Here is a 23008-nt window from a genome sequence, read left to right on the forward strand (position 1 = left end):
GAGAGACAGAGCATGAACGGGGGAGGGGCAGAGAGAGAGGGAGACACGGAACCGGAAACAGGCTCCAGGCTCCGAGCAGTCAGCACAGAGCCCGACGCGGGGCTCGAACTCCCGGAGCGCGAGATCGTGACCCGGCCGAAGTCGGACGCTTAACCGACTGCGCCACCCAGGCGCCCCAAGAACTGCCTTTTCAGTAGTGATGTAAGTGACCACAGCAGAGCTGAGAGATGAGGAATAATTTTGCAGAATAAACTGTGTAACTGTTCGAGTTGGAGTTTTTTGCTTCAAATTTGTGACCCCATGTTGGACATTCTGTTCTTTCATTATCATGGGCTTTTTTTCAGAAATAAACTCCAGGTTGTGATTTTTTTGTGTGTGTATGTCAGATCTGAAGGCTTTTGAGTAAAGAAGCCACAACTTGCAAGAATGATCTTGCTCGTTCTTAGTGAGTAATTGTGGCCACTCTTGCACAGTCCTTGTGTCAGGTTCTGAGGTTGGAACTCTAATGGCCTAATAATTTTTTAGAATATGAGACCAGGAACGGCTGCCAATGTAAACGGCTGTCTTCCTTTCATCTAGTACATTTAACTTTTTTGGAAAGTGGTATATTATTCGGTGACTTTTCAATTTCTGAAACTGATTTTTTAGCAGATAATAAAAGTAATTTCTGGACATAACCGCTTTCTCCGATTAACCTTCAAAAGATCACGTCTTACATCTTTAAACTGTGAGCACGTTTGAAAAGGGGTCCCGTTTTGAAAAGCAAATGTAATTTCGCTTCTATTTTGATAACATTGATAAAATATGGCCGACTTGGACTTCCTGCCGCGTGAAGTGTGGAGAAAGCATCAGAGCTAATTCTGTTACCTGTCCGGTTAGAAATGCTTTCAGCCACACACCTGGGATACTGGCTTCTCGGCTGCCTCCTGACCCCTGAGTTCTTACCGGCCCCCCTGCCCCCTCTCCCTCTGCCTGCTCTTACGTGTGGCTGGCACCCAGTAGTCAGGTTTGCAAAAGCTTCTTCTACTTTCTTCCCCAAGGAAGTGTGCCATCTGCACCTGGTCTGAGACCCCTCTCCCCTGCTCAGAACCCCCTCCCGGCGTGACCGGTCCCCTCAGAAGTTCCGCCAGCGCCTTAAACTCAACTTGCAGAAAACCATCCTGCCCCTACCACCCCGCCTTGCTTCTTGTCCCTTCGGTAGCTCGTGGCGTCATGTCCTGTGGCTATTCAGTGTCAAGGCCTTGCGGTAACTCGGAGCCCCCCCCTTCCCTGGACGCCCCATTCGTGCCTCTACCACCCCACCCCCATCCCTGTGCCCCCTGCCCTCTTTCAAGCCCTCGCGTGCCTGGCCGGCGCTTTTGCAGCGGCCTCCTTACCTGACCCCCAGCTTCACCCTGCAGAATGAGTTCCTCACAGTTCAAGGGCAAAGACATTGGGACACGAGCAGCACCAAATGTGGCCATGGAGCGAGGGAGAAAATTGGCTTCTGGCTTTGGCGTCTGGGAGGGAACCAGGGGCTGTGACGGACACGGACGGAGGAGCATGGTGGGGGCAGCCGGCAGGTGTGATGCGGCCTTGAGAGGGCGGAGAGGAGATGGGGGTGGGGGGGGGGGGGGGGGGGGGGGAGACACTGCACGTGGCCATGCCCAGGGTCCGCTGGTGGAGGAGGAGGGAGCCGACGCAGGAGGCGGGGAGCAATTTTTTGTGTAAGACAAGAGAGGTGTACATCTCCTTTATTTATTTATTTTTTTGTTCTGTGAAATAAAAAGTAAAGAAAAAAAATCAAGGGCGTGTTGTATTCTTGAATGTGGCAGACACCAGACAATGTATTATCACAAAGAACGGTAATATCATATATGTACATATATGACACGTGTCTAGTTATAGGTATTTGGAAGGTATAGTTGTATATCCTGTATTTCCAGAAACATAATAACCTTTAGTTTAATGTGCTGTATTAAGGACATTTGGAAGCCCTGATGATTGAAGTACATCTCCTCGGGGAGTGTAGTTCAAATATTTATTAGCTCCTTCCTCAAACATGAATCCGGCGTCAGGCGTGTGCCAGGCGTCGAGCTGGCTTGCCATTAGGCCTCCGGACCCGAAGAGGAGCGAGCCCTGAGCGTCCGTCGCTCTGTCTCGCACAGACCCAGACCCTGATTCCCTTAAACGCTGGATGGATAAAAGCCCAGAGGCCTCCGTACTTTGCTCTCAGGATGGATACCGTCAAGCAGAGCCGGTGGGACAGCATCCAGGCAAAGGAAAAGGAAAGGCAGGTACAGAGGGAGAAAGAGGCAGCGCCCGTAGCCAAATGTATAGGACTGGAAATGAGTCCGTGTTTTAACATGCCAGTCCGGTTTCCTTCGTACTGGCCACAGAGACCCGAGCGGGCCGTTTAACCTCACGGAGCCTCAATTCTGCGTTCTCTGAGGAACGTGAAGGAATACCTGCTGTCCGGGATTGCAGTGAGGGCTAAAAATAAAACCCACAGAGTCCGTGACAGTCCCTGTTGTCATTGACACTGAGGCGTCATGGGGCTCAGCCTGGCCACAGCCAGAAGACCCAGATGCCCGAGTGCCATGCTCAGGAGCGTGAGCTGCTTCTCGGGGATGCTGGAGTATTGCGGAAGCATTTCAGCGGGGGGACTGACATAATTAGATCTCGGCTCAAGAAGATCACTCTGACAGCAGGGTGAGGGTGAACGGGAGAGCAGGAGACACTGGGGACAGAAAAACGTGCCAGCATTCTTCCTAATACAGTAATCATTACTCTCTCCAGTTATGACAGAAGCGAAGCTGACGAGATCCTATTTATTGGTAACTACCAAAGGAAAAAGAAACGCCACTTGATCAACCAACTTAGGAACAATTGTATTCAGAGACCACAGTCACAGAATTATAAACAAGAATCGTTTCAAGCTCTTTGGCAGACGTGGCTGAATTGTGAATTTAATAGTCAAGTATAACATCAAAGAGCCCCCAAAGCTTTTTGCCTCACCCTCCAACCATTTCACTTTTTAAGCTAGAGGTTCTTAGCCTGGGGTTCATCCATGGATGGGCCTCAGGCAGTATGTGGACTTCCTGAAATCAGCGGCAAAATCATAAGTGTACTTTTTCCATGTTGCGGAGTGAGCACAGAACATGCTTCAGATGCTGGTTGGCTGCGTCTAGAACCCCAGAAAAGGTGAAGGACCACTGCGTATATCGGTATATAGAAAAGACTGGCATGGCACTGAAGGAATTCTTTATTTTTATTTTTGTTAATGTTTATTTATTTTTGAGAGAGAGACAGAGCATGAGCAGGGGAGAGGCAGAAAGAGACGGCGACACAGAATCTGAAGTAGGCTCCAGGCTCCGAGCTGTCGGTGCAGAGCCCGACGCGGGACTCGAACTCACAGACCGCGAGATCATGACCTGAGCCGAAGTCTGACGCTTAACCGACTGAGCCAGCCAGGCGCCCCACATTGGAAGAATTCTTAACGGACACCGACTTAGACATTCTCCCTGGACTTCAGACTCTTACATCAAGCCGCAACCCAGCGTCTTTGCTTGGATGTGTAGTGGGCGTTCCTGACTGACCGTATCCTAGGTTCCCCCATCCCTCCCTTAGCCTCCCCAACTGCATTCTTCTATCTGCTCCACCCAGAATCCTGGGGGGCTTTTTATTTTCATGCTATGCATCCACCCCTTGGGGCTGTCACTCTGTCTTCAAATATATCAGGGATCCGACGCGTCCCTCACCCCCAGCTGCTACCAGCCACCACCCTGGTCCAGTTCCGCATCACCCTTCCCCAGTATGTTTCAGTGGCCTCTCCCCGGCCTCCCTGCTCCTGCCCTCATCCTTCTTCCAACTATTCTTCGCAGCAGCCAAAGCAGCACTTGCCCGCAGCCCTGCGGTAGCTTTCCTTCTACCTCTGAAGAAAATCTGCAGTTCTTCGCTGCCCCCTGAGGCTCTGTGTGACCTGATGCAACTGGGCACCTGTGACATCCCTGACGTTGTGGCTCCCCCTGTGCTCACTCTCCACACTGGCTCTTGGAGTTCCCTCAGACATGCCACACCAGGGCCTTTGCACATACAGTATCCCCGGCTTGGCAGTTTTTTCCTGCAGATAGTCATATGACTTGCTCTCCTCCTTCAGGTCTTTGCTCACGTTTTCTTGGGCCAATTGCAACGTCTTCGGGGTCAGTCATCTTCTCAGTTAAGCATTCGACTCTTGATGTCGGCTCAGGTCATGATCTCGCGGTTGGTGGGATTGAGCCCCACGTTGGGCTGTGTGCTGATGGTGCGGAACCTGCTTGGGATTCTCTCTCTCCCTCTCTCTGACCCTCCCCTGCTCTCTCCCACTCGCTCTCTCTCAAAATAAATACATATCTTTAAAAATCGCAACATCTTTCCCAGCCCCACTCCAGAATATCCTCCTACCCCTGCTTTATTTCTCTTCTGCACTTATCACTGATATATTATACGTATTGTATCCTTATTGTCTTACCCCCCAACATAATATAAGCTTCATGAGAGGGATTTTTTTTTTTTTTGGTCTGTTTTCTTTTACTGTTCTATTGAGAATACCTATCACAGTTCTTGACATATAACAGAAAGTCAGTTGTCTTCGCTGAATGAATTTTATTTTACGACCTTTTTTGGCATCTTTGCAATTACTAGGCCATGTGTTTTGCTCACCGTAACTTTTATATATTATATCCATAATTATGGCATATTGTTTGAATGTGTTCTGTTTCTTTTCTAATTCACGTCTTTACTTAAAATAGTCATTGATGCAATGACGATTACTCATCTTATGGTTTCTAAATTCCCCATGTTAACCTGAATTCTGTTTCCATCAGCCATTTGGCAACTGAAAGGGTTCCTCTCTGAACACTTCTGACAGGTTCCGCGAATTCCACACCATCCTTAATGACTTAAAAAAAAGAAATTCCTTGGGGCACGTGGGTGGCTCCGTCGGCTAAGTGTCCGACTTCGGCTCGGGTCATGATCTCACAGTTCGTGAGTTCCAGCCCCACATCGGGCTCTGTGCTGACAGCCCAGAGCCTGGAGCCTGCTTCGGATTCTGTCTCCCTCTCTCTCTGCCCCTCTCCTATCACACTGTGTCTCTCTATCTCAAAAATAAGTAAAAAATTAACTTAAAAAAAAAAAGAAATTCCTTTGAGGTTACTATTAGTATCATTTGGAAGACCATCATGTTGGTCCAACAGTACTGTTCCTAGCTGTCACCATACTTTTCAGAGCTCAGCGTTCCTTGAAGGTGTACTGATAGAGCCACTTTAATTAGCAATAGCTTTAAGCTTTATTGCACGCTTTGGTTCTATGCCGGGAATGTAAGAGCCATTTTTATTAAATGAATTGGCACCTGCTAATGTGTCTGTTTTGTTTTCTTTTTTTAATGTTTATTTATTTTTGACAGAGAGAGAGAGAGAGAGAGAGAGAGAGCATGAGCGGGGGAGGGGCAGAGAGAGAGGGAGACACAGAACCTGAAGCAGGCTCTAGGCTCCGAGCTGTCAGCACAGAGACTGACGCGGGGCTCGAACTCACGGACCGTGAGATCATGACCTGAGCCGAAGTCGCACACTCAACCGACTGAGCCACCCAGGCGTCCCTAATGTGTCTGTTTTTATGTTTGGAGTTTGTTATACCAGTGATTCCTAAAGCAAAAACTACCTGGGCGTGACATTAAAAGTCTGGTTTTGTTTGCCCCGAACTCTGTGGAACAACAGTAATGGACTAGAGCCGAGACCTTTTTGATGCCAATTCGGGTGGTAAAACTCCTTTTCAAGGATGCTCATTTTTAATGTTTATGTGTTTGTCTTACGTTGTTTCAGGCTTTGCAAGACGAACTAGAAAACCGCTCTAACCAAGTGCGATGTGCAGAGAAGAAACTACAACACAAGGAACTGGAGTCACAGGAACAGGTACTCTCCTACTTCTGCTTGGCTGGTTGGCTCCCTAACTTTCTCCGGGTCTGGGAGCTCATCTACTTCCTGTGTCCGCTGGGATGCTTTGGCTGCAGGTAACCGAGTGCTCCACCCCTGGTTGGCATAAACAGCTTAGGGACTGTTTACCTCACAAGACCAGAAGTCTGCGGGTAGGGCCGGGCTCTGCTTCTCTGCCATTCTCATGGCTCTACCTCCTATGGTGGCTTCATCCCCAAAGCAATCCAAGATGGCTACAGCAGCTGCCGTCATCCCACGTAGACCTAGTGACGTCCAGAGGCAGAAAGGGACTGTCTGTTTCCAGGGAGGCCTTCTGAAGAGGAAGACGACCTTTCCCAGAAGCAGCCCCCGACACACATACCTCCCTTCACGTCTCATTGGCCAGAACCGGTCACGTGCTCGGTCTGGCATGTCCAATCCCTGGCAAGAGAACTAAGGGAACCCAAACTGGCCTAGACCCATCAGGATCCATCTGCTGGCCAGGGACTAGGAGAGGAAGGATAACCTGCCCCGGGAAGGGGGGAGTGTGCAGCTGACCGTGTCTGCCATGTCATCATACTGATGTAAGTGGACATTGTCGTACTCTCACAAATGAGGTTTTCTTCTGAACTTGACTTTTCTCCCTCTTTCCATTCTGTTAATGAAATAAATCTAATATAACCACAATATTCTGGCTATGACAATAGCTAATGACCTATTCTGTTTTCAAATGACAGGATTATTTTCATCCAATTCTTCTGGTTGTAGTGAATTTGTCTTTGTGGCAATTTTGACGGTTTAAACTAAAAAGTCAACAACATATCGCGGCGCCTGGGTGGCTCAGTCGGTTAAGCGTCCGACTCTTGATTTTGGCTCAGGTCATGATCTCACAGGTCGTGAGAAGGAGCCCCATGTTGGGCTCTGTGCTGACAGTGCGAAGCCTGCTTGGGATTCTCTCTCTCTGCCACTACCACCCCCCCGACCCCCGCACAAAAATAAATAAACACTTTTAAAATGTCAATAATGTATCGATAGAGATCACAAGTCTTAATGAAACCTTTGGTAAATGCGTTGTCCTCAGCCATCAGGTATAGGATTGCTAACATTCTTGTAAGTGCCACCAGCCATTATGCACAGAAACTGCTGTAGGTATTGACAGATCTTGTCACTTTGGTTGTCTCGTAGAAACATTAGGTTTAGAGAATTGAACTTTTTTCATCTTTGCAGATGTTTACAAACAGGATCGAAGATAGTGGCTTGCCCAAAATGGCAAATGTAAGCATCTAATAGATGCTGAATATTAATAATTTGGTGAACTGACTTGACCTCCTGTAACTCCTTCCTACTCTCTAGTATATGTCCTGTGTAACATACATACCGCGTATATATGCGTATATCATGATATATTATACAATGTGCGTAAATATATATGGATACATGTGGATATATATGATTTGCAGAAAGTCTATTCTGTCAATAACAGGACTATAACACAGGGCAATTCTAGGGTGAAAAATTTAATAGTAACTACACGTTATCAGAGGCCTGTAAAATGACAGACCCCGTCCCAGAAACATTACACATATTAGTTCATTTGGCATAATAGCCATATCAGACAAGTATTTTCATCCCCGTTTCACAGACGGCACACTAAAAGCCCGAGAGGGTGAGCAACTCGTCCAAGCTCATACAGCTAGTGAACAGTCGAGGTGGGTTCAAACCCAGATTTATCAGAATTCCGAACCTCGCTCCTTTTTAGTTAATAAAAAGGCTGCACAGCAGTCACATACGGCTCCAGACACCTGGCACAGTAGCCAGTGCCCTTGACCCTCCGTGGGCAGAGAACAGACTTGGCACAGACAAAAAGGCCTCCTCAGATGGCGCTTGTGCAGTGGAGTGTTCTGGGTGGGGCCGGTGTGGGTCTACTTGTCACTGAAGAGCAGCTGAGCTCACCCTCCGTCCAGGACACTCGTCACTAAAAGCCCGGCTGCTTAAAAGGCGGAAATGGTGCTCCCTCCTGGGCTTCTCCGACTTGCGATAAAATATGACTTAAGGTAAAACTTTGTTGACATCACTGTAACTCATGGCAAAACTTCACACGGAAAATTCCATAATATATCGAGAGTGGGGAAATTAAGAAATCCCCGATGAACAATAGGGAAGGATTCAGGAACCATTTTCAGTCTTTTTTTATTGACTCCTTTTTGATCATCAAAGTTGCTTTCATCTTTGCAGTGACAATAGCTTTTTTAGACTATTTCTTGCACTAACTCCTGATATCTTCTGTGAGGGCTACAGTTTACCAAAGAAATGTCAGGAAATACCCATGGGGAAAACTGAATATTTCATAATCTCTGCAGCCATAAAAAAGTTGAGTCCTTTCCACAAGATCCTAGGGTGTAGCTGGAATTAAATGCCAACTGTTTCAACGAAACCGGAGAGCAAATAATGACGAATTAAGTTCTGTTCATGTAGATTTCACTTAATGTAACTTTTGTTTTATCCAGATTTGACCTTTGTCCCCTTTCGGTCTGTAGCACTAATGGGAGTTGTCGAAAATAATTAGAAGGATTGCCGTGGACGTCTTGTAGGGTTTGCTCCTGTATGAGCTGACTGAGGATATTTCGGATGTCAAAATTGTTGTGTATGATTTTCCTTTATGCATCTGTCAGAACAACTGTAGTAACAGTAGCCAGCCTGACATCAGCCTATCAAATAATCAAAACAGCTTCTTGGAACTTTTCTTCTCTTTCTTTTCAACCAAATATTATTATCCCGATACTAGTTGCTCAAAGAATCAAAATTGAAACTGGCAGAATTTACAAAGGACAATTTCCTGGGCTTCCTTTTTTAACTTGCTTTGCTTTAAAAAAGTTTAAACTGTTTCTGCTTTTCATTTAAGAAAAATTCCTGTGTTTTGAGTCTAGAAAAACAAAAACTGAATGAGGCATTTAAAAAGTTATGTTTTTAATTAAAAACAAAAAGCTGCTTCGCATCAGGTCTTGCCGGGTGGTACGATTTTGCTGCCCCGCACTGCCCCCCTCCGCAACTTGCCTGGGTGCTATCGCCTCTCTCCTCACCCTGGGCAGGTCGGTCGGTGGAGTGACCAAACGAGGCTTGCTCATCCGTAGTTCTGGGGGGTTCATTTGCTCCTGGTGCACATTCAGTGTAACTCACATAAAATTAGAAAATAGTAATTTTCTAAGTCAGCCGTGTAGAAGCGTTCTTCCTATAATCCATAAATAACAAGGCAATTTAAAAAGCATCATCATTTTTATCCATGCCAGGAGTTAATAATTTCTCATTCTAGATTAGATCCGAGCAAGAGTCCCATAATGGCAACAAGGAAGGGGGATCAGAGCTCTGAGCGAACTTCCTCATGGTTTAAGGAAACTGAGTCATCAAGAAGAGTGACTTCCCTGACATGTTAGTGACGGCCCCAGGGTAGGACTGCTCCCACCTGTGTGTTAGATGGGCTGCTCACTCCTGGGATATTATTATCCATTATATTGAGCACGATGTAAAATGAGTAAGTGCCACGTATCACTTAGGTTCAGGTATGTGTAAAACCAAATCTCATTTTTGGAAGCAAATGGTATTTCACTATTTGCAGTGAGACTAATTTGCTAGCCTGAGCCAAGATTGTTCAGTCTGAGAAGTTACAGAAAAGAGAGGGAAGAAAAGAAATAGTCTAACATTTTACTTAGCATTTTTGACACCGTACAAAGTATACATTTATCACAAAGGCACTAAACAATGTCAGATAATAACATACATGGGACAAGACGCCTCCTTTGAACCTAGTAGCTTACGTTTTGAAAGTCTGAGTAGCTTAGATTACATTGGTCACTGAGTTTCTTAGAAGCTTATCTTAAATAAATTAGTGAGGGAAAAAACAATACCTTCGAGATCTAATAAATAAAATAGGATGATGTGCATGTCGCTTGCAGGGTCATACTTTTTTTTTTTTTTTTTTTTTTTTTTTGGCACATTTCTTTCTTTTGACAGAATGTATTGTGCCGGATAGTGATAGGTACTAAGGAGAAACAAAGATGAGTAAGTTATGGTTCTTGTCTTCAAGGAGTTTATAGTCGTGTAGAGCAGAGGACATATGTGGAAAATGGACTCCAGACATGGAATTTAAAGGAGGTTCTTTTTCTTCTAAATGGCACAGAGGCTCAGAATCACAAGATGTAGAAAGAACACGCGTTGGTACTGCTGTCCACAAGGAAGGGGGGAGATCTTTAGCTGGTAAAAAGTTAGGGTCCACCTCCCCGGCCGGGCTCACAGCTTACAGGCGGGCAGTGGTTTCGGGATCCTGTGGCCTTCAAGGGAACCAGGTCCTTGCTGAGAGGTCAGGGAAGAAGCAGTGTCTCTGCCCCCTTCTCATGGAGCCCCTGGGCCCCTATCTCGTCTTGTTGCCTGGGACTGCCCCTAGAGAGCCCCCCCCCCGGTTTTATGGCTAGCGTTTGGGGGCAGCCAACTGGTTTAGCTCTTAGTCTTGTCTGGTGTGTCACAAGTAACCCATAAGTGGTCTTAAAACATGTAGGGAAGGCGGGGGCACCCGGGTGGCTCAGTCAGTTAAGCATCCAACTTCGACTCGGGTCATGATCATGCTTGAAGCCCCATCAGGCTCTGTGCTGACAGCTGAGAACCTGGAGCCTTTTTCAGATTCTGCGTCTCCCTCTCTTTCTGCCCCTCCTCCGCTTGCACTCTGTGTCTCTCCGTCTCAACCTACTGAATGGGAAAATGTATGCAAATGGTCTGTCCTCTAATGGCTAACATCCAAAGTATATAAAGAACTTACACAACTCAACACCAAAAACCCCCAAGCAATCTGATTAAAAAATGGGCAGAGGACCTGAATAGACGTTTTTCCAAAGAAGACACACAGAGGGCCCTCAGACACATGAGAGGATGTTCAACATCACTCATCACCGAGGAAATGCAAATCAAAACCACAACGAGATATCACCTTATACCTCCAAGAATGGCTGAAATCAAAAAGACAAGAAATAACAAGTGTTGGCGAGGTTGTGGAAAAAAAGGAATTCTCATGCTGGTGGGAATCTAAGTTGGTACAACCACTGTGGAAGACAGTGTGGAGGTTCCTCAAAAAATTAAAAAATGAAACACCATATGATGCAATAATTCCACTACTGGGTATTTATCCAAAGAAAACAAAAACACTGACTCAAAAAGATATATGCTTCTGTTTTTATTGCAGTATTATTTACAATACCCAAGATATGGAAGCAACCTCAGTGTCCATCAATGGAAGAATGGATAAGGAAAATGTGGCATACATATGTATGAGAGAGAGAGAGAGGAGAGAGAGAGTGAGGGTGTGTGTCAGGGAGAGGAAATAATAAATTCTCTCTCTATACATGTATACACATGGTGGAATATTACACAGCCCTAAAAAGGAATGAGATCATGCATTTGCAACAATATGGATGGACCTAGAAGTGCCAAGTGAGATGAGTCAGACTGAGAAAGTCAATTACCATATGATTTCACTCCTGTGGATTCTAAAACAAACAAACAAACTAACTAAATGAATAAACAAAAAGCAGGATCAGACCTATAAATACAGAGAACAAACCAATGTTTTGGCAGAAGGAAGGGGGGATGGAGGGATGGGCAAAATGGGTAAAGGGGAGTGGGAGGTGCAGGCTTCCAGCTATGGAATGAATGTCATGTGAATAAAGGCACAGCATAAAGAATATAGTAAATGATACTATGATAAAGCTGTATGGTAACAGGTGGTACCTACACTTGTGAAGAACATAGCATAATGTATACATTTGTCGAATCGCTATGTTGTACACCTGGAACTATTCCCTGACATTGTGTGTCAGCTATATGCAAATTAAAAAATGGAAAAATTATTTAAAAGTACAAAAACAAATGAAATAATCAAATATATTTATATTATACATATGAATTACATCATGTATAATATATACTGTATTGTATATAATCCATATTACTTCTATAACCCGGTCACACTTAACATTTCAATCACAGCTTTGTAGCAGCCCACTTTAAGGTTGAGGCACATCAATTAATTTAAGAGAAAACCTAGACAAGACAGTCTTAGATAATCGTGTGTGTTTGGGGAGGGAGCAGAGGTTGTCCCAGAGATCTCTACCAAGACAGGGAGGGGGGCAAAGGAGAGGCTTCAAGGACAAGTACGATCCAGTGGAATCCTACTTGTGGATCCAGTGGATCAGAGCCAAGAACTCTACTGGTTCTTGTCACTCCTGGTCATGTGCTCTTGAGCCAATCACTTAAACTGTCTGGATATCGGCTTCTCAAAAGGTCGGTAATAATACCTTCCCACAGGGGTGACATCAACACAAGATAATGGGTGAGAAGTACTTCAAAACTCGAAAACATAATGCAGATGAAAGGTGTGTCACTTTAGTTAGCCATAGAGTACAAGGGGACACATGAGCTTAAGGCATGAACAGGAAGGAAAGACTTTGGGAACAGAATGAGGGAAGACATGAGGCAAAAGAGGCTCAGAAGGTTCAGGAGAGAGCGAATAATATCTTGGTCAGAGGGTAGCATCGGTGAAGGGGAAAATAAAACCACAAAGTTAGCTTCGTTCATTTCATCCATTGGAAAAAAGAACAAACCTCTGTTATTATCTGTTCTTTACCAAGCACTATGCTATGTGTTAGGAACGTTGGTGGCCAATCTTGGATGCCGGGCTAAGGAGTTCAGTCAGTCAGAGAGCAGTTGTCAGCCATTGAGGATTTTTGTCCTTTCACTGGGTAGTCTTATATGATTGCATTGATACTTTAGAAAGATTAATCTGGCGGCAGCAGATGAGATTGGAACAAAAGATGAATTCAGAGGGTATCGCACTAAAATTCGCATCACGAGACAAGAGAAATCAGGAGAGCTTGAACTGGATATTATCAAAGGGAGTAGAAAGAAAGAGTAGATGTGAAGACTTGCTTGAAATATACAGAACGCAAAGACTGAGAGGGCAAAAGAAAAAATAATACCAAGGTTTTTCATTGATCAGCTCATGTATTGTCCACTAGATGTTGAGTCTGAGAGGCTAGCAGTGGGATGTTCACTTGGGGACGTGTTCTTGAAAATCTGAACTACAACACGAGAGAGAGCCCAGGCTGAAAATCTGCATCTAGAACTTGAGAAAGGAATGCCTACATGTCTGAATCCTCTTGGGGGGGGGGGGGGGGGTGTAGCAAAGCCCACAGGATGCGGGTGATACTGAGAGGGAAGGGCAGAGAGACAGATAGGACGCCCATGGGCAGATGCATGGACAAGAAAAAGTATGGAAGATACAAAGAGGATTTTGAAGGAATGAATGGTCAGGGAGATAAGAGCACAGGTGGAAGAATTTAGTGTCATGAAAACCAAAGAGAGTTTCCCGCTAGACGTTAAGCTCCTTGAGGGTAATGGCCCTATCTAACATCTCTGGACACCCACTAGTGCTTGTCCTTAAACTGAATTGTAAACCCTTTGGTGCCCTGAGTCTCATCCTCAAAACGCCTTTGCCCACATTCCATGTCCTTCTTTCTTCTGTGCTCTTTTGACACTTTCTGTGAAACTCTATTAAAGGTTTTCCCATCAAACCCCCTTAGTAGATGGTAGGCCCCCGAGCTGGGACTATATGTCACATTCACCCTTGTATGTCAGCATCCAGCCCAGTGCTGGGCCCACATAGTATTCGGTGAATTCATGGAAGGAAGACAGAAAAGAGGGAGAGAGGATTGGCAGCATCACCTGCCTCAGGGAGTCTCAGAATGAAGAGTTCCAAAAGCCACCGAACTTGGGTAGTGATTCCAAATCTTTGCATTGCACCCCCAAACATATGCTAAGTAGATGCTTCCTAAACATGTTCTTGTCTAGGCTTCTGTTTGAATAAATATTCTTTTATAATTGTCATCTGGGGTAAGTGGGATCATTGAGCGTTCTCCTGGCTTATCTGTGGCCCTCAGAAGGGGTCGTACGTTGGGGAAAACCAAGAGAAGGCAAAATGCCAGCACCCCACCCTTACAGCCCACCTTTCCTCTTTTTTTTTTTTTTCTCGGTAATTTTTTCCAGCCGTACTGACGTATAATTGACAAATGAGATTGTGTATATTTAAAATGCACAACATGACAGTTTGATACACGTGGTGAAACGATTGCCACAAGTAAATCAATTAACACTTCCAGGACCTCACATAGTTACCCATCTGTGTGTGTGTGTGTGTGTGTGTGTGGGTGTGGGTGTGGTACGTGTGCCTAAGATCTACTCTCCTGGCAAATTTCATTATTCTTCTGATGAAAGCCTTTCATTTCTGTTTTCCATAATAGATTTTTTAAACTTGCCAGTCTTATTAATGGTAGTCACCCCGCTGTGCAGAAGGTTCCAGAACTATCTTATAACTGCACGTCTCCACCCTTTACCCAGCTTCTCCACGTCTCCCCCACTCTGCAGCCCCTCGCAGCCCCCATCCCACTCTGTTTCCGTGAGTTCGCCTTTTTTTCCATTCTTTGTTTTAAAGCCACAGAGGGGTGAGGCCGTCTGAGTTCTCTTAGCCTAATGCCCTCCGGGTTCATCCATGTTGTCGCAGACACCTTGCAGCCCACCTTTCCGCTCTTCTCTGAACCAGGCTCCATTTTCCTTGCAAGACTGTCTCTCTCAAGACGCCCTCAGAAAGCCAAAGCACGAAGGATGCCAACAAAGTCCCTTATTTTCTCTACAGACAAACGTAGCACTCTGCAGGTTCACTCCAAGGTTCCTGGGTTTAAGAATAAAATCGGATCCTTTAGGATCAGTGGTTTTGGGGTGATGTGAGGCATCTCTGAAAGTGCCTAACCTTCGGTAATGTTTCCACCATTACAACTATTACCATTTGCATTCCCAAAGAATCTATTGGCCTCCCACAAAGCCCAGTGATCTACCTGGGAGTAGCATGGATATTAGGAGAAGCAGCATCAATATATTTAAAGGCTTCATTGGGTAGCCCTGCGTATCTTTAAACCACCTCAGTCATCATCAAGAGGAACTAACAGATCTATAGAGTAACAGGCAGCCTTACAGAAGAAGACGCTATGCAGACAGAAAATCAATTAAGCAATAATCATGACAATTGTTAAAAGGAAGAATTGGTCTTTTGCAGATTTCCAAGCCTTTCATTTCTGTTTTCCATAATGGATTTTTTTTTAACTTTCCAGTCTTAGCTGCTGTTGGCTAACTCATCTGCAGTGAAATCTATTTAAAAAGTACTAACAGCTCAAAACTATGTTTTATCCCAAAGCACATTATGAAAACAGGAATAATAATTGCAACAGAAATATAATTCAAAGACTTTTATTGACTTTTCATGTTTAATGGTTATTATTCTGGCTTGTTTCGAGTAATTTTAATAACCACAGTTTATTTACAAAATCCAGACTAATTCTTTTGTTCCCATGCCAACAAAATACATTTGTTCCCAGACAGCTGGTATGATGCATCCTTCTAAAATTTGTGTTGTTATGAGGGACAGAACCACATTTAATTTTGGCCGCATCTTGTTCTCAATGAGAGTTTTTTTGAATACTTGCCTCTGTTTTCTGAAAAACACTTGAAGCACAGTGTCAAGGACATGAGTATTTTCATTAAAATAGACATCTCCTCAAAAATATTCCTTATAAATCAGTTATCGTAGTAGGTTTTAGCGGCAAAGCAAGTCAACACTTGTACCCAAAACCTCCGTGACAAACTATGCACCATGATCACAACACCGTTTTTTTCAAAAGCCGCTTCTCTGGGATGACTGTGCTCCGTGTTTCCTCATTGCTTTCTTGAGATTCCCTTTGTTTTTAACTTCACTGGGCTGGTTGTGCTGGGAGGGGGGGCACGCAAGGGGGAGGGGAATGGAGGCATGTTTTTAATCCTGTGCTTTGCTGACGTATCTAATCCAAGTGTCAGCAAAGCGCCCACCGCATCATTCCAGGTGTTTTTCCATAAAGCATCTTCTGCATCGTCGAAGTGGCTCTTTGTCCAGGCAGTGACCACCAGGGCCGAACGATGGGGACTGGGCTGAGGACCACAAAGGGGCTGCAGGGGGGGGGCTCTGACCTGGGGCTGCTGGCTTCAAAGCCTGGCTGTGTCTGCCTGGGGCAGGGTCTCATCTTTCACTCCTGTAATGAAGTAATGTGATCATACATTCTCACTTCTTTTGGACTGATTTTTTTTTTTTTTTTTTTAGGTAGTTTGGGCTTTAGTTTTAGTGGGTTTTGTCAAATTATTTTTTTATTCCATAAATGGTTTACTCCAAGCCAGTAAATGACGAGGCACTTTAAAAATCAAGAACCAAAGCTTAAAATCAAGCTTTCTTCTATGCCACCTTTTTATTTATTTTTGCTTTTTTTAAATGCTTATTTATTTTTAAGAGAGAGAGAGAGTCAGGGACAGAGCACAAGCGGGGAAGGGCAAAGAGACAGGGTGACACAGAATCTGAAGCAGCCTCCAGGCTCTGAGCGATCCACATACATGGAGCCTGACGCGAGGCTCAAACTCACGAACCGTGAGATCATAACCTGAGCCGAAGTCGGACACTTTACCCACTGAGCCACCCAGGTGCCCCTATGCCACCTTTTAAAATGGGTGGACGAGAAGAATTATCACAGGCATTAACCCGGGTAATGGAATACAGTCTCCCAGGAAGAGAAAAAGGAGAATATTTTCCTGTTTCCTCCTCCATAGGAGACACAGTGTCCTACGAAGGCTTACTTTTCCGGCAGCTGCTAAGCATTGAATTCATGGAATTGAGTGAAGAGCTGGAAAGAGGAAGTAAAAGAGAGAAACACAGAGACAGTAAAAGAGGGTAGCGGTGAGTCAGCATGGTTACAGGGAGAAAAGTTTGATGACTGTTTACTGTGTCTGTCACATTCAGAGAAGTTATCAAGTATTCTGATGCCATGTATTTACAGTTCCTTTCCCGCTTTGGTCCAGCCAGAAAAGATCTCATTCCTGTTCTGAAAGGGGCTATTTTGAGGTAGAAGTGATAGAAATTGCTTATTGTCAAACAAATAACAGAGCACAGGTGTTTTACAGGCATCGGATGCATATCTGTTTAAATTAGAAATAAGGATGGAAAGGTGATATTTTTATACAAAGGAAAATTCAGAAATTTAAAAGGCCCTTTGAACATACTTTACATGTAGGTAACCTTTGGGATTTCTATACAGAACTAGAGAACAGTTCCAGTTGAAAAAAATATTGTCATAAAATGTTCAAGTGCAAAGAATGACTTCTTGACTCAAATGGAGAAGTTAGAACTAATGAAGAATACAGCACCATTGGTGTTATCAGAATTTTGCGAAATATGACCCCTTTTAAAAAAAATTTTTTTTTTTAGTTTATCTATTTTGACAGAGAGAGAGCACACATGGGGTAGGGGCAGAGAGAGAGGGAGCGAATTCCAAGCAGACTCCACACTGTCAGTGCAGAGCCTGACATGGGGCTCGAACACATGAACCGTGAGATCATGACCTGAGCTGAGATCAAGAGTTGGATGCTTAACAGACTGAGCCACCCGGTCACCCCTGACCACCCCCACTCTCTTTTGTTAAGCAGACAACCTAATACCTCCTCAGCTCTCAGCATATAGACACGACATGGAAATCTTGCTGGCTTCTAGGACCTTCTGTTATTATAATAAAGGAGAACACCATTTAAAGATCCATTTCTGTCTTTGTATGTGAGATTTACACTCAGGTTTATTGAGAAGAGGTGAGAAGTAAGAGTGGAAAGCCCTCTGACAGGAGATTTTCTAATTTTAATTAAGAAGTAAAGGACGGTTGGGGTGCCTGGGTGGCTCAGTTGGTTAAGCACCCAACTTCAACTCAGGTCATGATCTCACAGTTCATGAGTTTGAGCCCCACATCAGGCTCTGTACTGACAGGTTGGAGCCTGGAGCCTGCTTTGGATTCTGTGTCTCCTTCTCTCTCTGCCCCTCCCCTGCCTGCACTCTGTCTCTCTCAAAATAAAAATTAAAAATTAAAAAAAAAAAGAAGTAAAGGAGGATTTGCACTGTGTTGGCCACACCAGACTTAATGTGGGGGCTCTTCCCAGCTCAGGTAGGCAGCAAGGCTGGTGGAGAAGAAAGGGCCCAAATGTCGGGCTCCGGTACGTGTGCTGGTTCTTATAAGAAGCAGAAGCAGAGGGGCGCCTGGGTGGCGCAGTCGGTTAAGCGTCCGACTTCAGCCAGGTCATGATCTCGTGGTCCGTGAGTTTGAGCCCCGCGTCGGGCTCTGGGCTGATGGCTCAGAGCCTGGAGCCTGTTTCCGATTCTGTGTCTCCCTCTCTCTCTGCCCCTCGCCCGTTCATGCTCTGTCTCTCTCTATCCCAAAAATAAATAAACGTTGAAAAAAAAATTTAAGAAGCAGAAGCAGAAAGGATCTGACAGGTGGGACGTCAGACCTGGCACCCCCTATAGAACAAGAGCAGCAATTTATCTTGTTTTTCTACCCTTCAGCTTGAAGATTTTGTTTGAATGAATGCCCATGCAGAAAGAATGGGCAAGAATTGGAAACTTAGACTGAATGATTCCAAATGCTTCATTCAGCTCATGAGATTTTGAAGTTTTGCTTGACTTGGTAAACAGAGGAGGGTAAATTAGATGCTAAATCAGAACGTGCCATGGTAACTAAATGACAGTTCAGGGTGAACTCTTCCTAAACTCCTAAGTGATACATACATTCAACATTTCAATTCAATTCAACAAATATTCCTGAGCGCCTGCTATATATCAGGCCCACATTGGCCTTGGTAGACATCAATGAGCAAACAAAAATCCTTGATCTTGTGAAGATTGCATTTTAGTGATAGGTTCTCATAGCCTTTTGCATTTCTCTATAAATTTTATACTCGACATGTCAATTTCTAGTAAGTCTCACAGTCCATGAACATAGTATATCCCTCCACTTGATTTAAACATTCTTCAATTTTTGTTAAGTTTTTGTCATTTTATGTAAAGATATCTTACACATCTTATGTTAGATTTATTTCTACTTATTTTACATATTATGCTGTTTAAGATGGTATTACTTTTAAATGTTTATTTTCTCACAGTTTCTTCCTGGTATATAGAAATAAAGTTGGCTTCTATGTAGATTCCCTTTATCATATTAAGAAAGTTATTTTCTATTCTCACAAAGATTCTTTTTTCTCTTTTAAATTATAAGTGGATACTTTTTAAATGCCTTTTTTTCCCCATCTTTTGAGATAGTTATATGAATTTTGTCCTTCATTCTTCTACTACAGTGAACTTTATAGATTAGTTTCCTAACATTGAATCATCTGTGTTGAGTTTCTGGAATAAGCCCTTTTGGATCCTGATGACTTATCCCATTTTATCTTTTGCTGGATTTTGGTTTGCCAGTATTTTGTTTAGGAATTTTACATCTGTGTTTATGAGTAACATTAGCTTATACTTTTATTATGATATTCTTACTAGATTTTGGTATCAAAGTTTTCTGGCCTCATAAAACAAACTAGAATGTCCTCTATCTATTTTCTGGAAGACTTTGTGCAATGCTGATATTATTTCAACCTTAAAATGGTAGCTGAAGCCATTGGAGCCTAGAGTTTTCTTTGTTGGAAGATGTTCAGTTAATCATGTTTATATTTTCTTTTGTGCTTGTAGTATCAGATTTTCTATTTTAATGTCTGCCTAATTCTCTTTTCTCTTTTTGAGACTATAATTATATGTATATTAGACCTTCTAACTTTGTTCCCTATATTCTGTATGTGTTCTGGATTTTTTTTAAATCCAGCTTCTAGTCCACTGATTCTTTCCTTAACTCTCTTTAATCTGCTGTTAAGCCCATTCTTAATTTTGGTTATTATATTTTCCAGAGCTAGAATTTCTACTTAGTTTCTTTTTAGTTTCCTATCGTGTGCTGAAGTTCACAACTGTTTTTCTTATTTTGTTGGACATATTTATCTTGGTTCTTTTAAAGTCTAAGTCTGATCATTGTTATGTGGAATTCACGTGGATCTTATTGTTTTTGTTTCTCTTGGCTTTTGGTCATACTGTCTTGCTTTCGTGTGAGCCTGGCTATTTGTGACTGGGCGCCAGATATTTTATATAGAACTTTATAGAAATAATTTGAGGCCTCAAACAATGATGATTTCCTCCAGAGAGAATTTACCTTTGCTTTTGGGTAGGGAGGTAGTAGCACTTGGTATCCTGAATAACCTTAATCCATTTTCAGGGATTGAGATGATTTGAAACTAGACTTGAGTTTTAGAGAGGGCTGGTCTCTTTCCAATTCACGCCTTCTCATAGGGTGTAGACCTTTGGGATCCACCCAAAGCATGAGATTTTACCAGGCACTCCCCTTTAGTGAGACCTGGACTGTAGTTTGTGCCTCTGTGGGGTTTTTTGTGAGGCTGTTAAAAGATCTGTTTAGTTTCTCAGCTTCTTACCAACCAGCCTAGAATTGGCAAAGGCCACTACGTAAAAGTGTTCCCACTTTTTTAGGAATGTTAGTTCCCTAACATTTTGAAACAGACTTGGGAGAGAATTTTGTAAGTGTCCATTATAGAAGTAGAAACCCAGTATTTGCATTTCTGTGAGTTGTTTAATCACATTCGGTGCTGATTTGCTCTATTGATGTGTTTCTCTACTCTGCTCACATATTCTGTATGTTAGTGGTTTGGTAAATAAGTTGCAAATTCTTTGAGTTGCTTATCTTTTTATTTTTTATTCAATATTTTAAGTTTTTGAGAACGTTATTTTTCATTCTTTCTTTATGGTTTCTAAGTTTGCCTAGGAAGGTCTTCCCTACCCCAAGATTATGAAATATATTCTCTTTGATTTTCTTCTAGTACTTTTAAAGCTTTGTCTTGTGCATGTAACTCTTTATTCTACCTCAAATTTATTGTTATATACTGTGTGGTGTAAGGATTGCAATATTTAGAATGTTTCCCCAAAGAGATCCATTCTCTAATCCCTGGAATCTGTGAATATGTACATTACATGGCAAAAGAAACTTTGTAAATGTAGTTAGAGTTACTAATCACTGACTTCAAAATAGGGAGTAGGGCCAGTCTAAACATATGACCACTTAAGGGTAGAGAACTTTCTCTGGCTGGAGGCAGAAGAGATGTGGCAGAGATGGGGGATGGCGGGGAGGGGGGGGGGATAGCGGTTGGTCAGAGAGATTTGAAGTATGAGAAGGACCCAGTGCACCACTGCTGATTAAAATTGAAGGGGGCGATATAGGTGGCCTTCAGGGGCTCAGAGAGGCTCCCAGCAGACGGCTAGCAAGGCAATGGGGACATCAGCCTTTACAGCTGCAAGGCACTGAATTCTGCCCAAACCCTGAACGAGCTCGGAAACAAATGCTCCCCCAGAGCCTCCAGATGAGTCTAGGCTTGGCCAACACCAGGATTCTGGCCTTGAGATACCAGAGCAGAGGAACCAGCTGAGCCTCATCAGACTTCTGACCTATGGAACTGTGAGATAATGAATTTGCATAGTTTCAAACTGCTAAATTTATCGCAGTTTGTTAGAACAGCAGTAGAAAGCTAATGCGGGGATGTTACCTTATTAGTTTTATTTCCAAGTAGATAAGCCAGTTATGGATACCATTTATTGACTGAGATATTCTTCCCCCCATGTGTGTGAAATGCTACCTTTGTCAAAAATCACATTTTCCACGTATGCGCGAATCTGTGTGGGACTCTGCATTCTTTCCTGTTCATCCATTCGTTGTGCCAGTAAGAGTCATTTTTATGGTGCTGAAGAGGATGAGCTCTGGAGCCACAGTGCCTGGGTTCAAATCCCAGCTCCGCCATCTCCATTTACCCGCTCTGGAACTTCAAGCAAGTTACTTTACTTTCATGCCTCAGTTTTCCTGTCTTGGAAATGGGTTAATAGTAGTACCCACCTCAGAAAATGGTGAGAATTGTCCGTTATTACAAGCATCACCTGTAAAAAAGTGCTAGGTACATGGTACCTATTATCTCTAGGGAAAGTCTCCCCTTGTGATCTCTTTTTAGAATTGCCTTAGTTATGCTCCAGCATTACACCTTCCTGTGAATCTGAACATAATCTCGCCAATTTCCATTTTGTAAAATCTCTGTGATTGGTTGGTTCGAATTGCACTGAGGTGGTAAGTTAAGCTGGCAAGAATGGCCATCTTTGGAGTCCCGAGTCTGCTCATTCAGGAACTTTACGTCTCTTTGCATTTCCTTGTGTCTTTTGTGTCTTGCGGTACAGTTGAAATTTATCTTTTGGCGGATGTGGCACATTCCTCATTAAATTTATCCCTAGGTATGTTACAGCATTTTGTTTCCCTTTCGTGGATTTTCCTCGTATATTCTCTAAACAATTACTCACGTTTAGGAAAGTGTTCTCATGTACCGTTTGTATATACCCAGCCAACCAGAACTATCCTCAACCTTAACTCTATTGAATTTTCAGTTAATTTCTGAAATTTATGTAAGTAGGTGATTGTATTGTTCCTTAGATAATTGTGTGTCTTCCTTTCCATCTTTCACCTGTATTTGATTTTGTCATCGCACAGGCTGGGCCTCCAGTTGAGCATTGGAGAGTAGCAATGGCAACGTGTCCTTGTCTCTGACTCATTTAAAAAACACTTTTTGATGTTTATTTCGTTTTAGATGGAGAGAGAGAGACTGAGCACGAGCGGGGGAGGGGCAGAGAGAGAGGGAGATGCAGAATCCGAAGCAGGCTCCAGGCTCCGAGCCGTCAGCCCAGAGCCCGACGCGGGGCTCGAACCCACAGACCGCGAGATCATGACCCGAGCCGAAGTCGGACGCTCAACCGACTGAGCCGCCCCGGGGCCCCATCTTTGACTCATTTTGAATGAGAATGCTTCCTAGGTCTCACTCAATTGTTTTTGGCTTCTGAGGGTTTCTGATAGTTACTCTCTGCTGGGTTGAGGCACGTGACCTTCGTTATAGTTGCCTGTGTCCGTGTTTTGTCCTTCCCATTAGGCTATGATTCCTTTAAGGGCCAAGTATATATGAGAGTGGGAACACATGCACACACACGTGTGTGTATATATGCATATACCTGAGTTGTGCGTCTG

At 43.7% G+C, this 23008-nt stretch overlaps 1 protein-coding gene across 10 annotated transcripts in view; it reads left to right on the forward strand.

The window, feature by feature from the left end:
- The window catches only part of CEP112 (centrosomal protein 112), a 473818-nt gene that overhangs the window by 369180 nt on the left and 81630 nt on the right, over positions 1–23008 (forward strand). For all 10 annotated transcript variants that reach the window (XR_005783756.1, XM_040452171.1, XM_040452174.1 and 7 more), the window contains one exon: positions 5838–5927. Coding sequence is in view for 9 of the 10 variants with exons in the window: in XM_040452171.1 (XP_040308105.1) it covers positions 5838–5927 (90 nt within the window). In the remaining variant the exon portion in view is untranslated. The remainder of the gene's footprint in view (positions 1–5837; positions 5928–23008) is intronic.

This window comes from Herpailurus yagouaroundi, unplaced genomic scaffold, assembly GCF_014898765.1.
Source record: "Herpailurus yagouaroundi ecotype Mexico unplaced genomic scaffold, PumYag 206, whole genome shotgun sequence".
Taxonomy (NCBI): domain Eukaryota; kingdom Metazoa; phylum Chordata; class Mammalia; order Carnivora; family Felidae; genus Herpailurus; species Herpailurus yagouaroundi.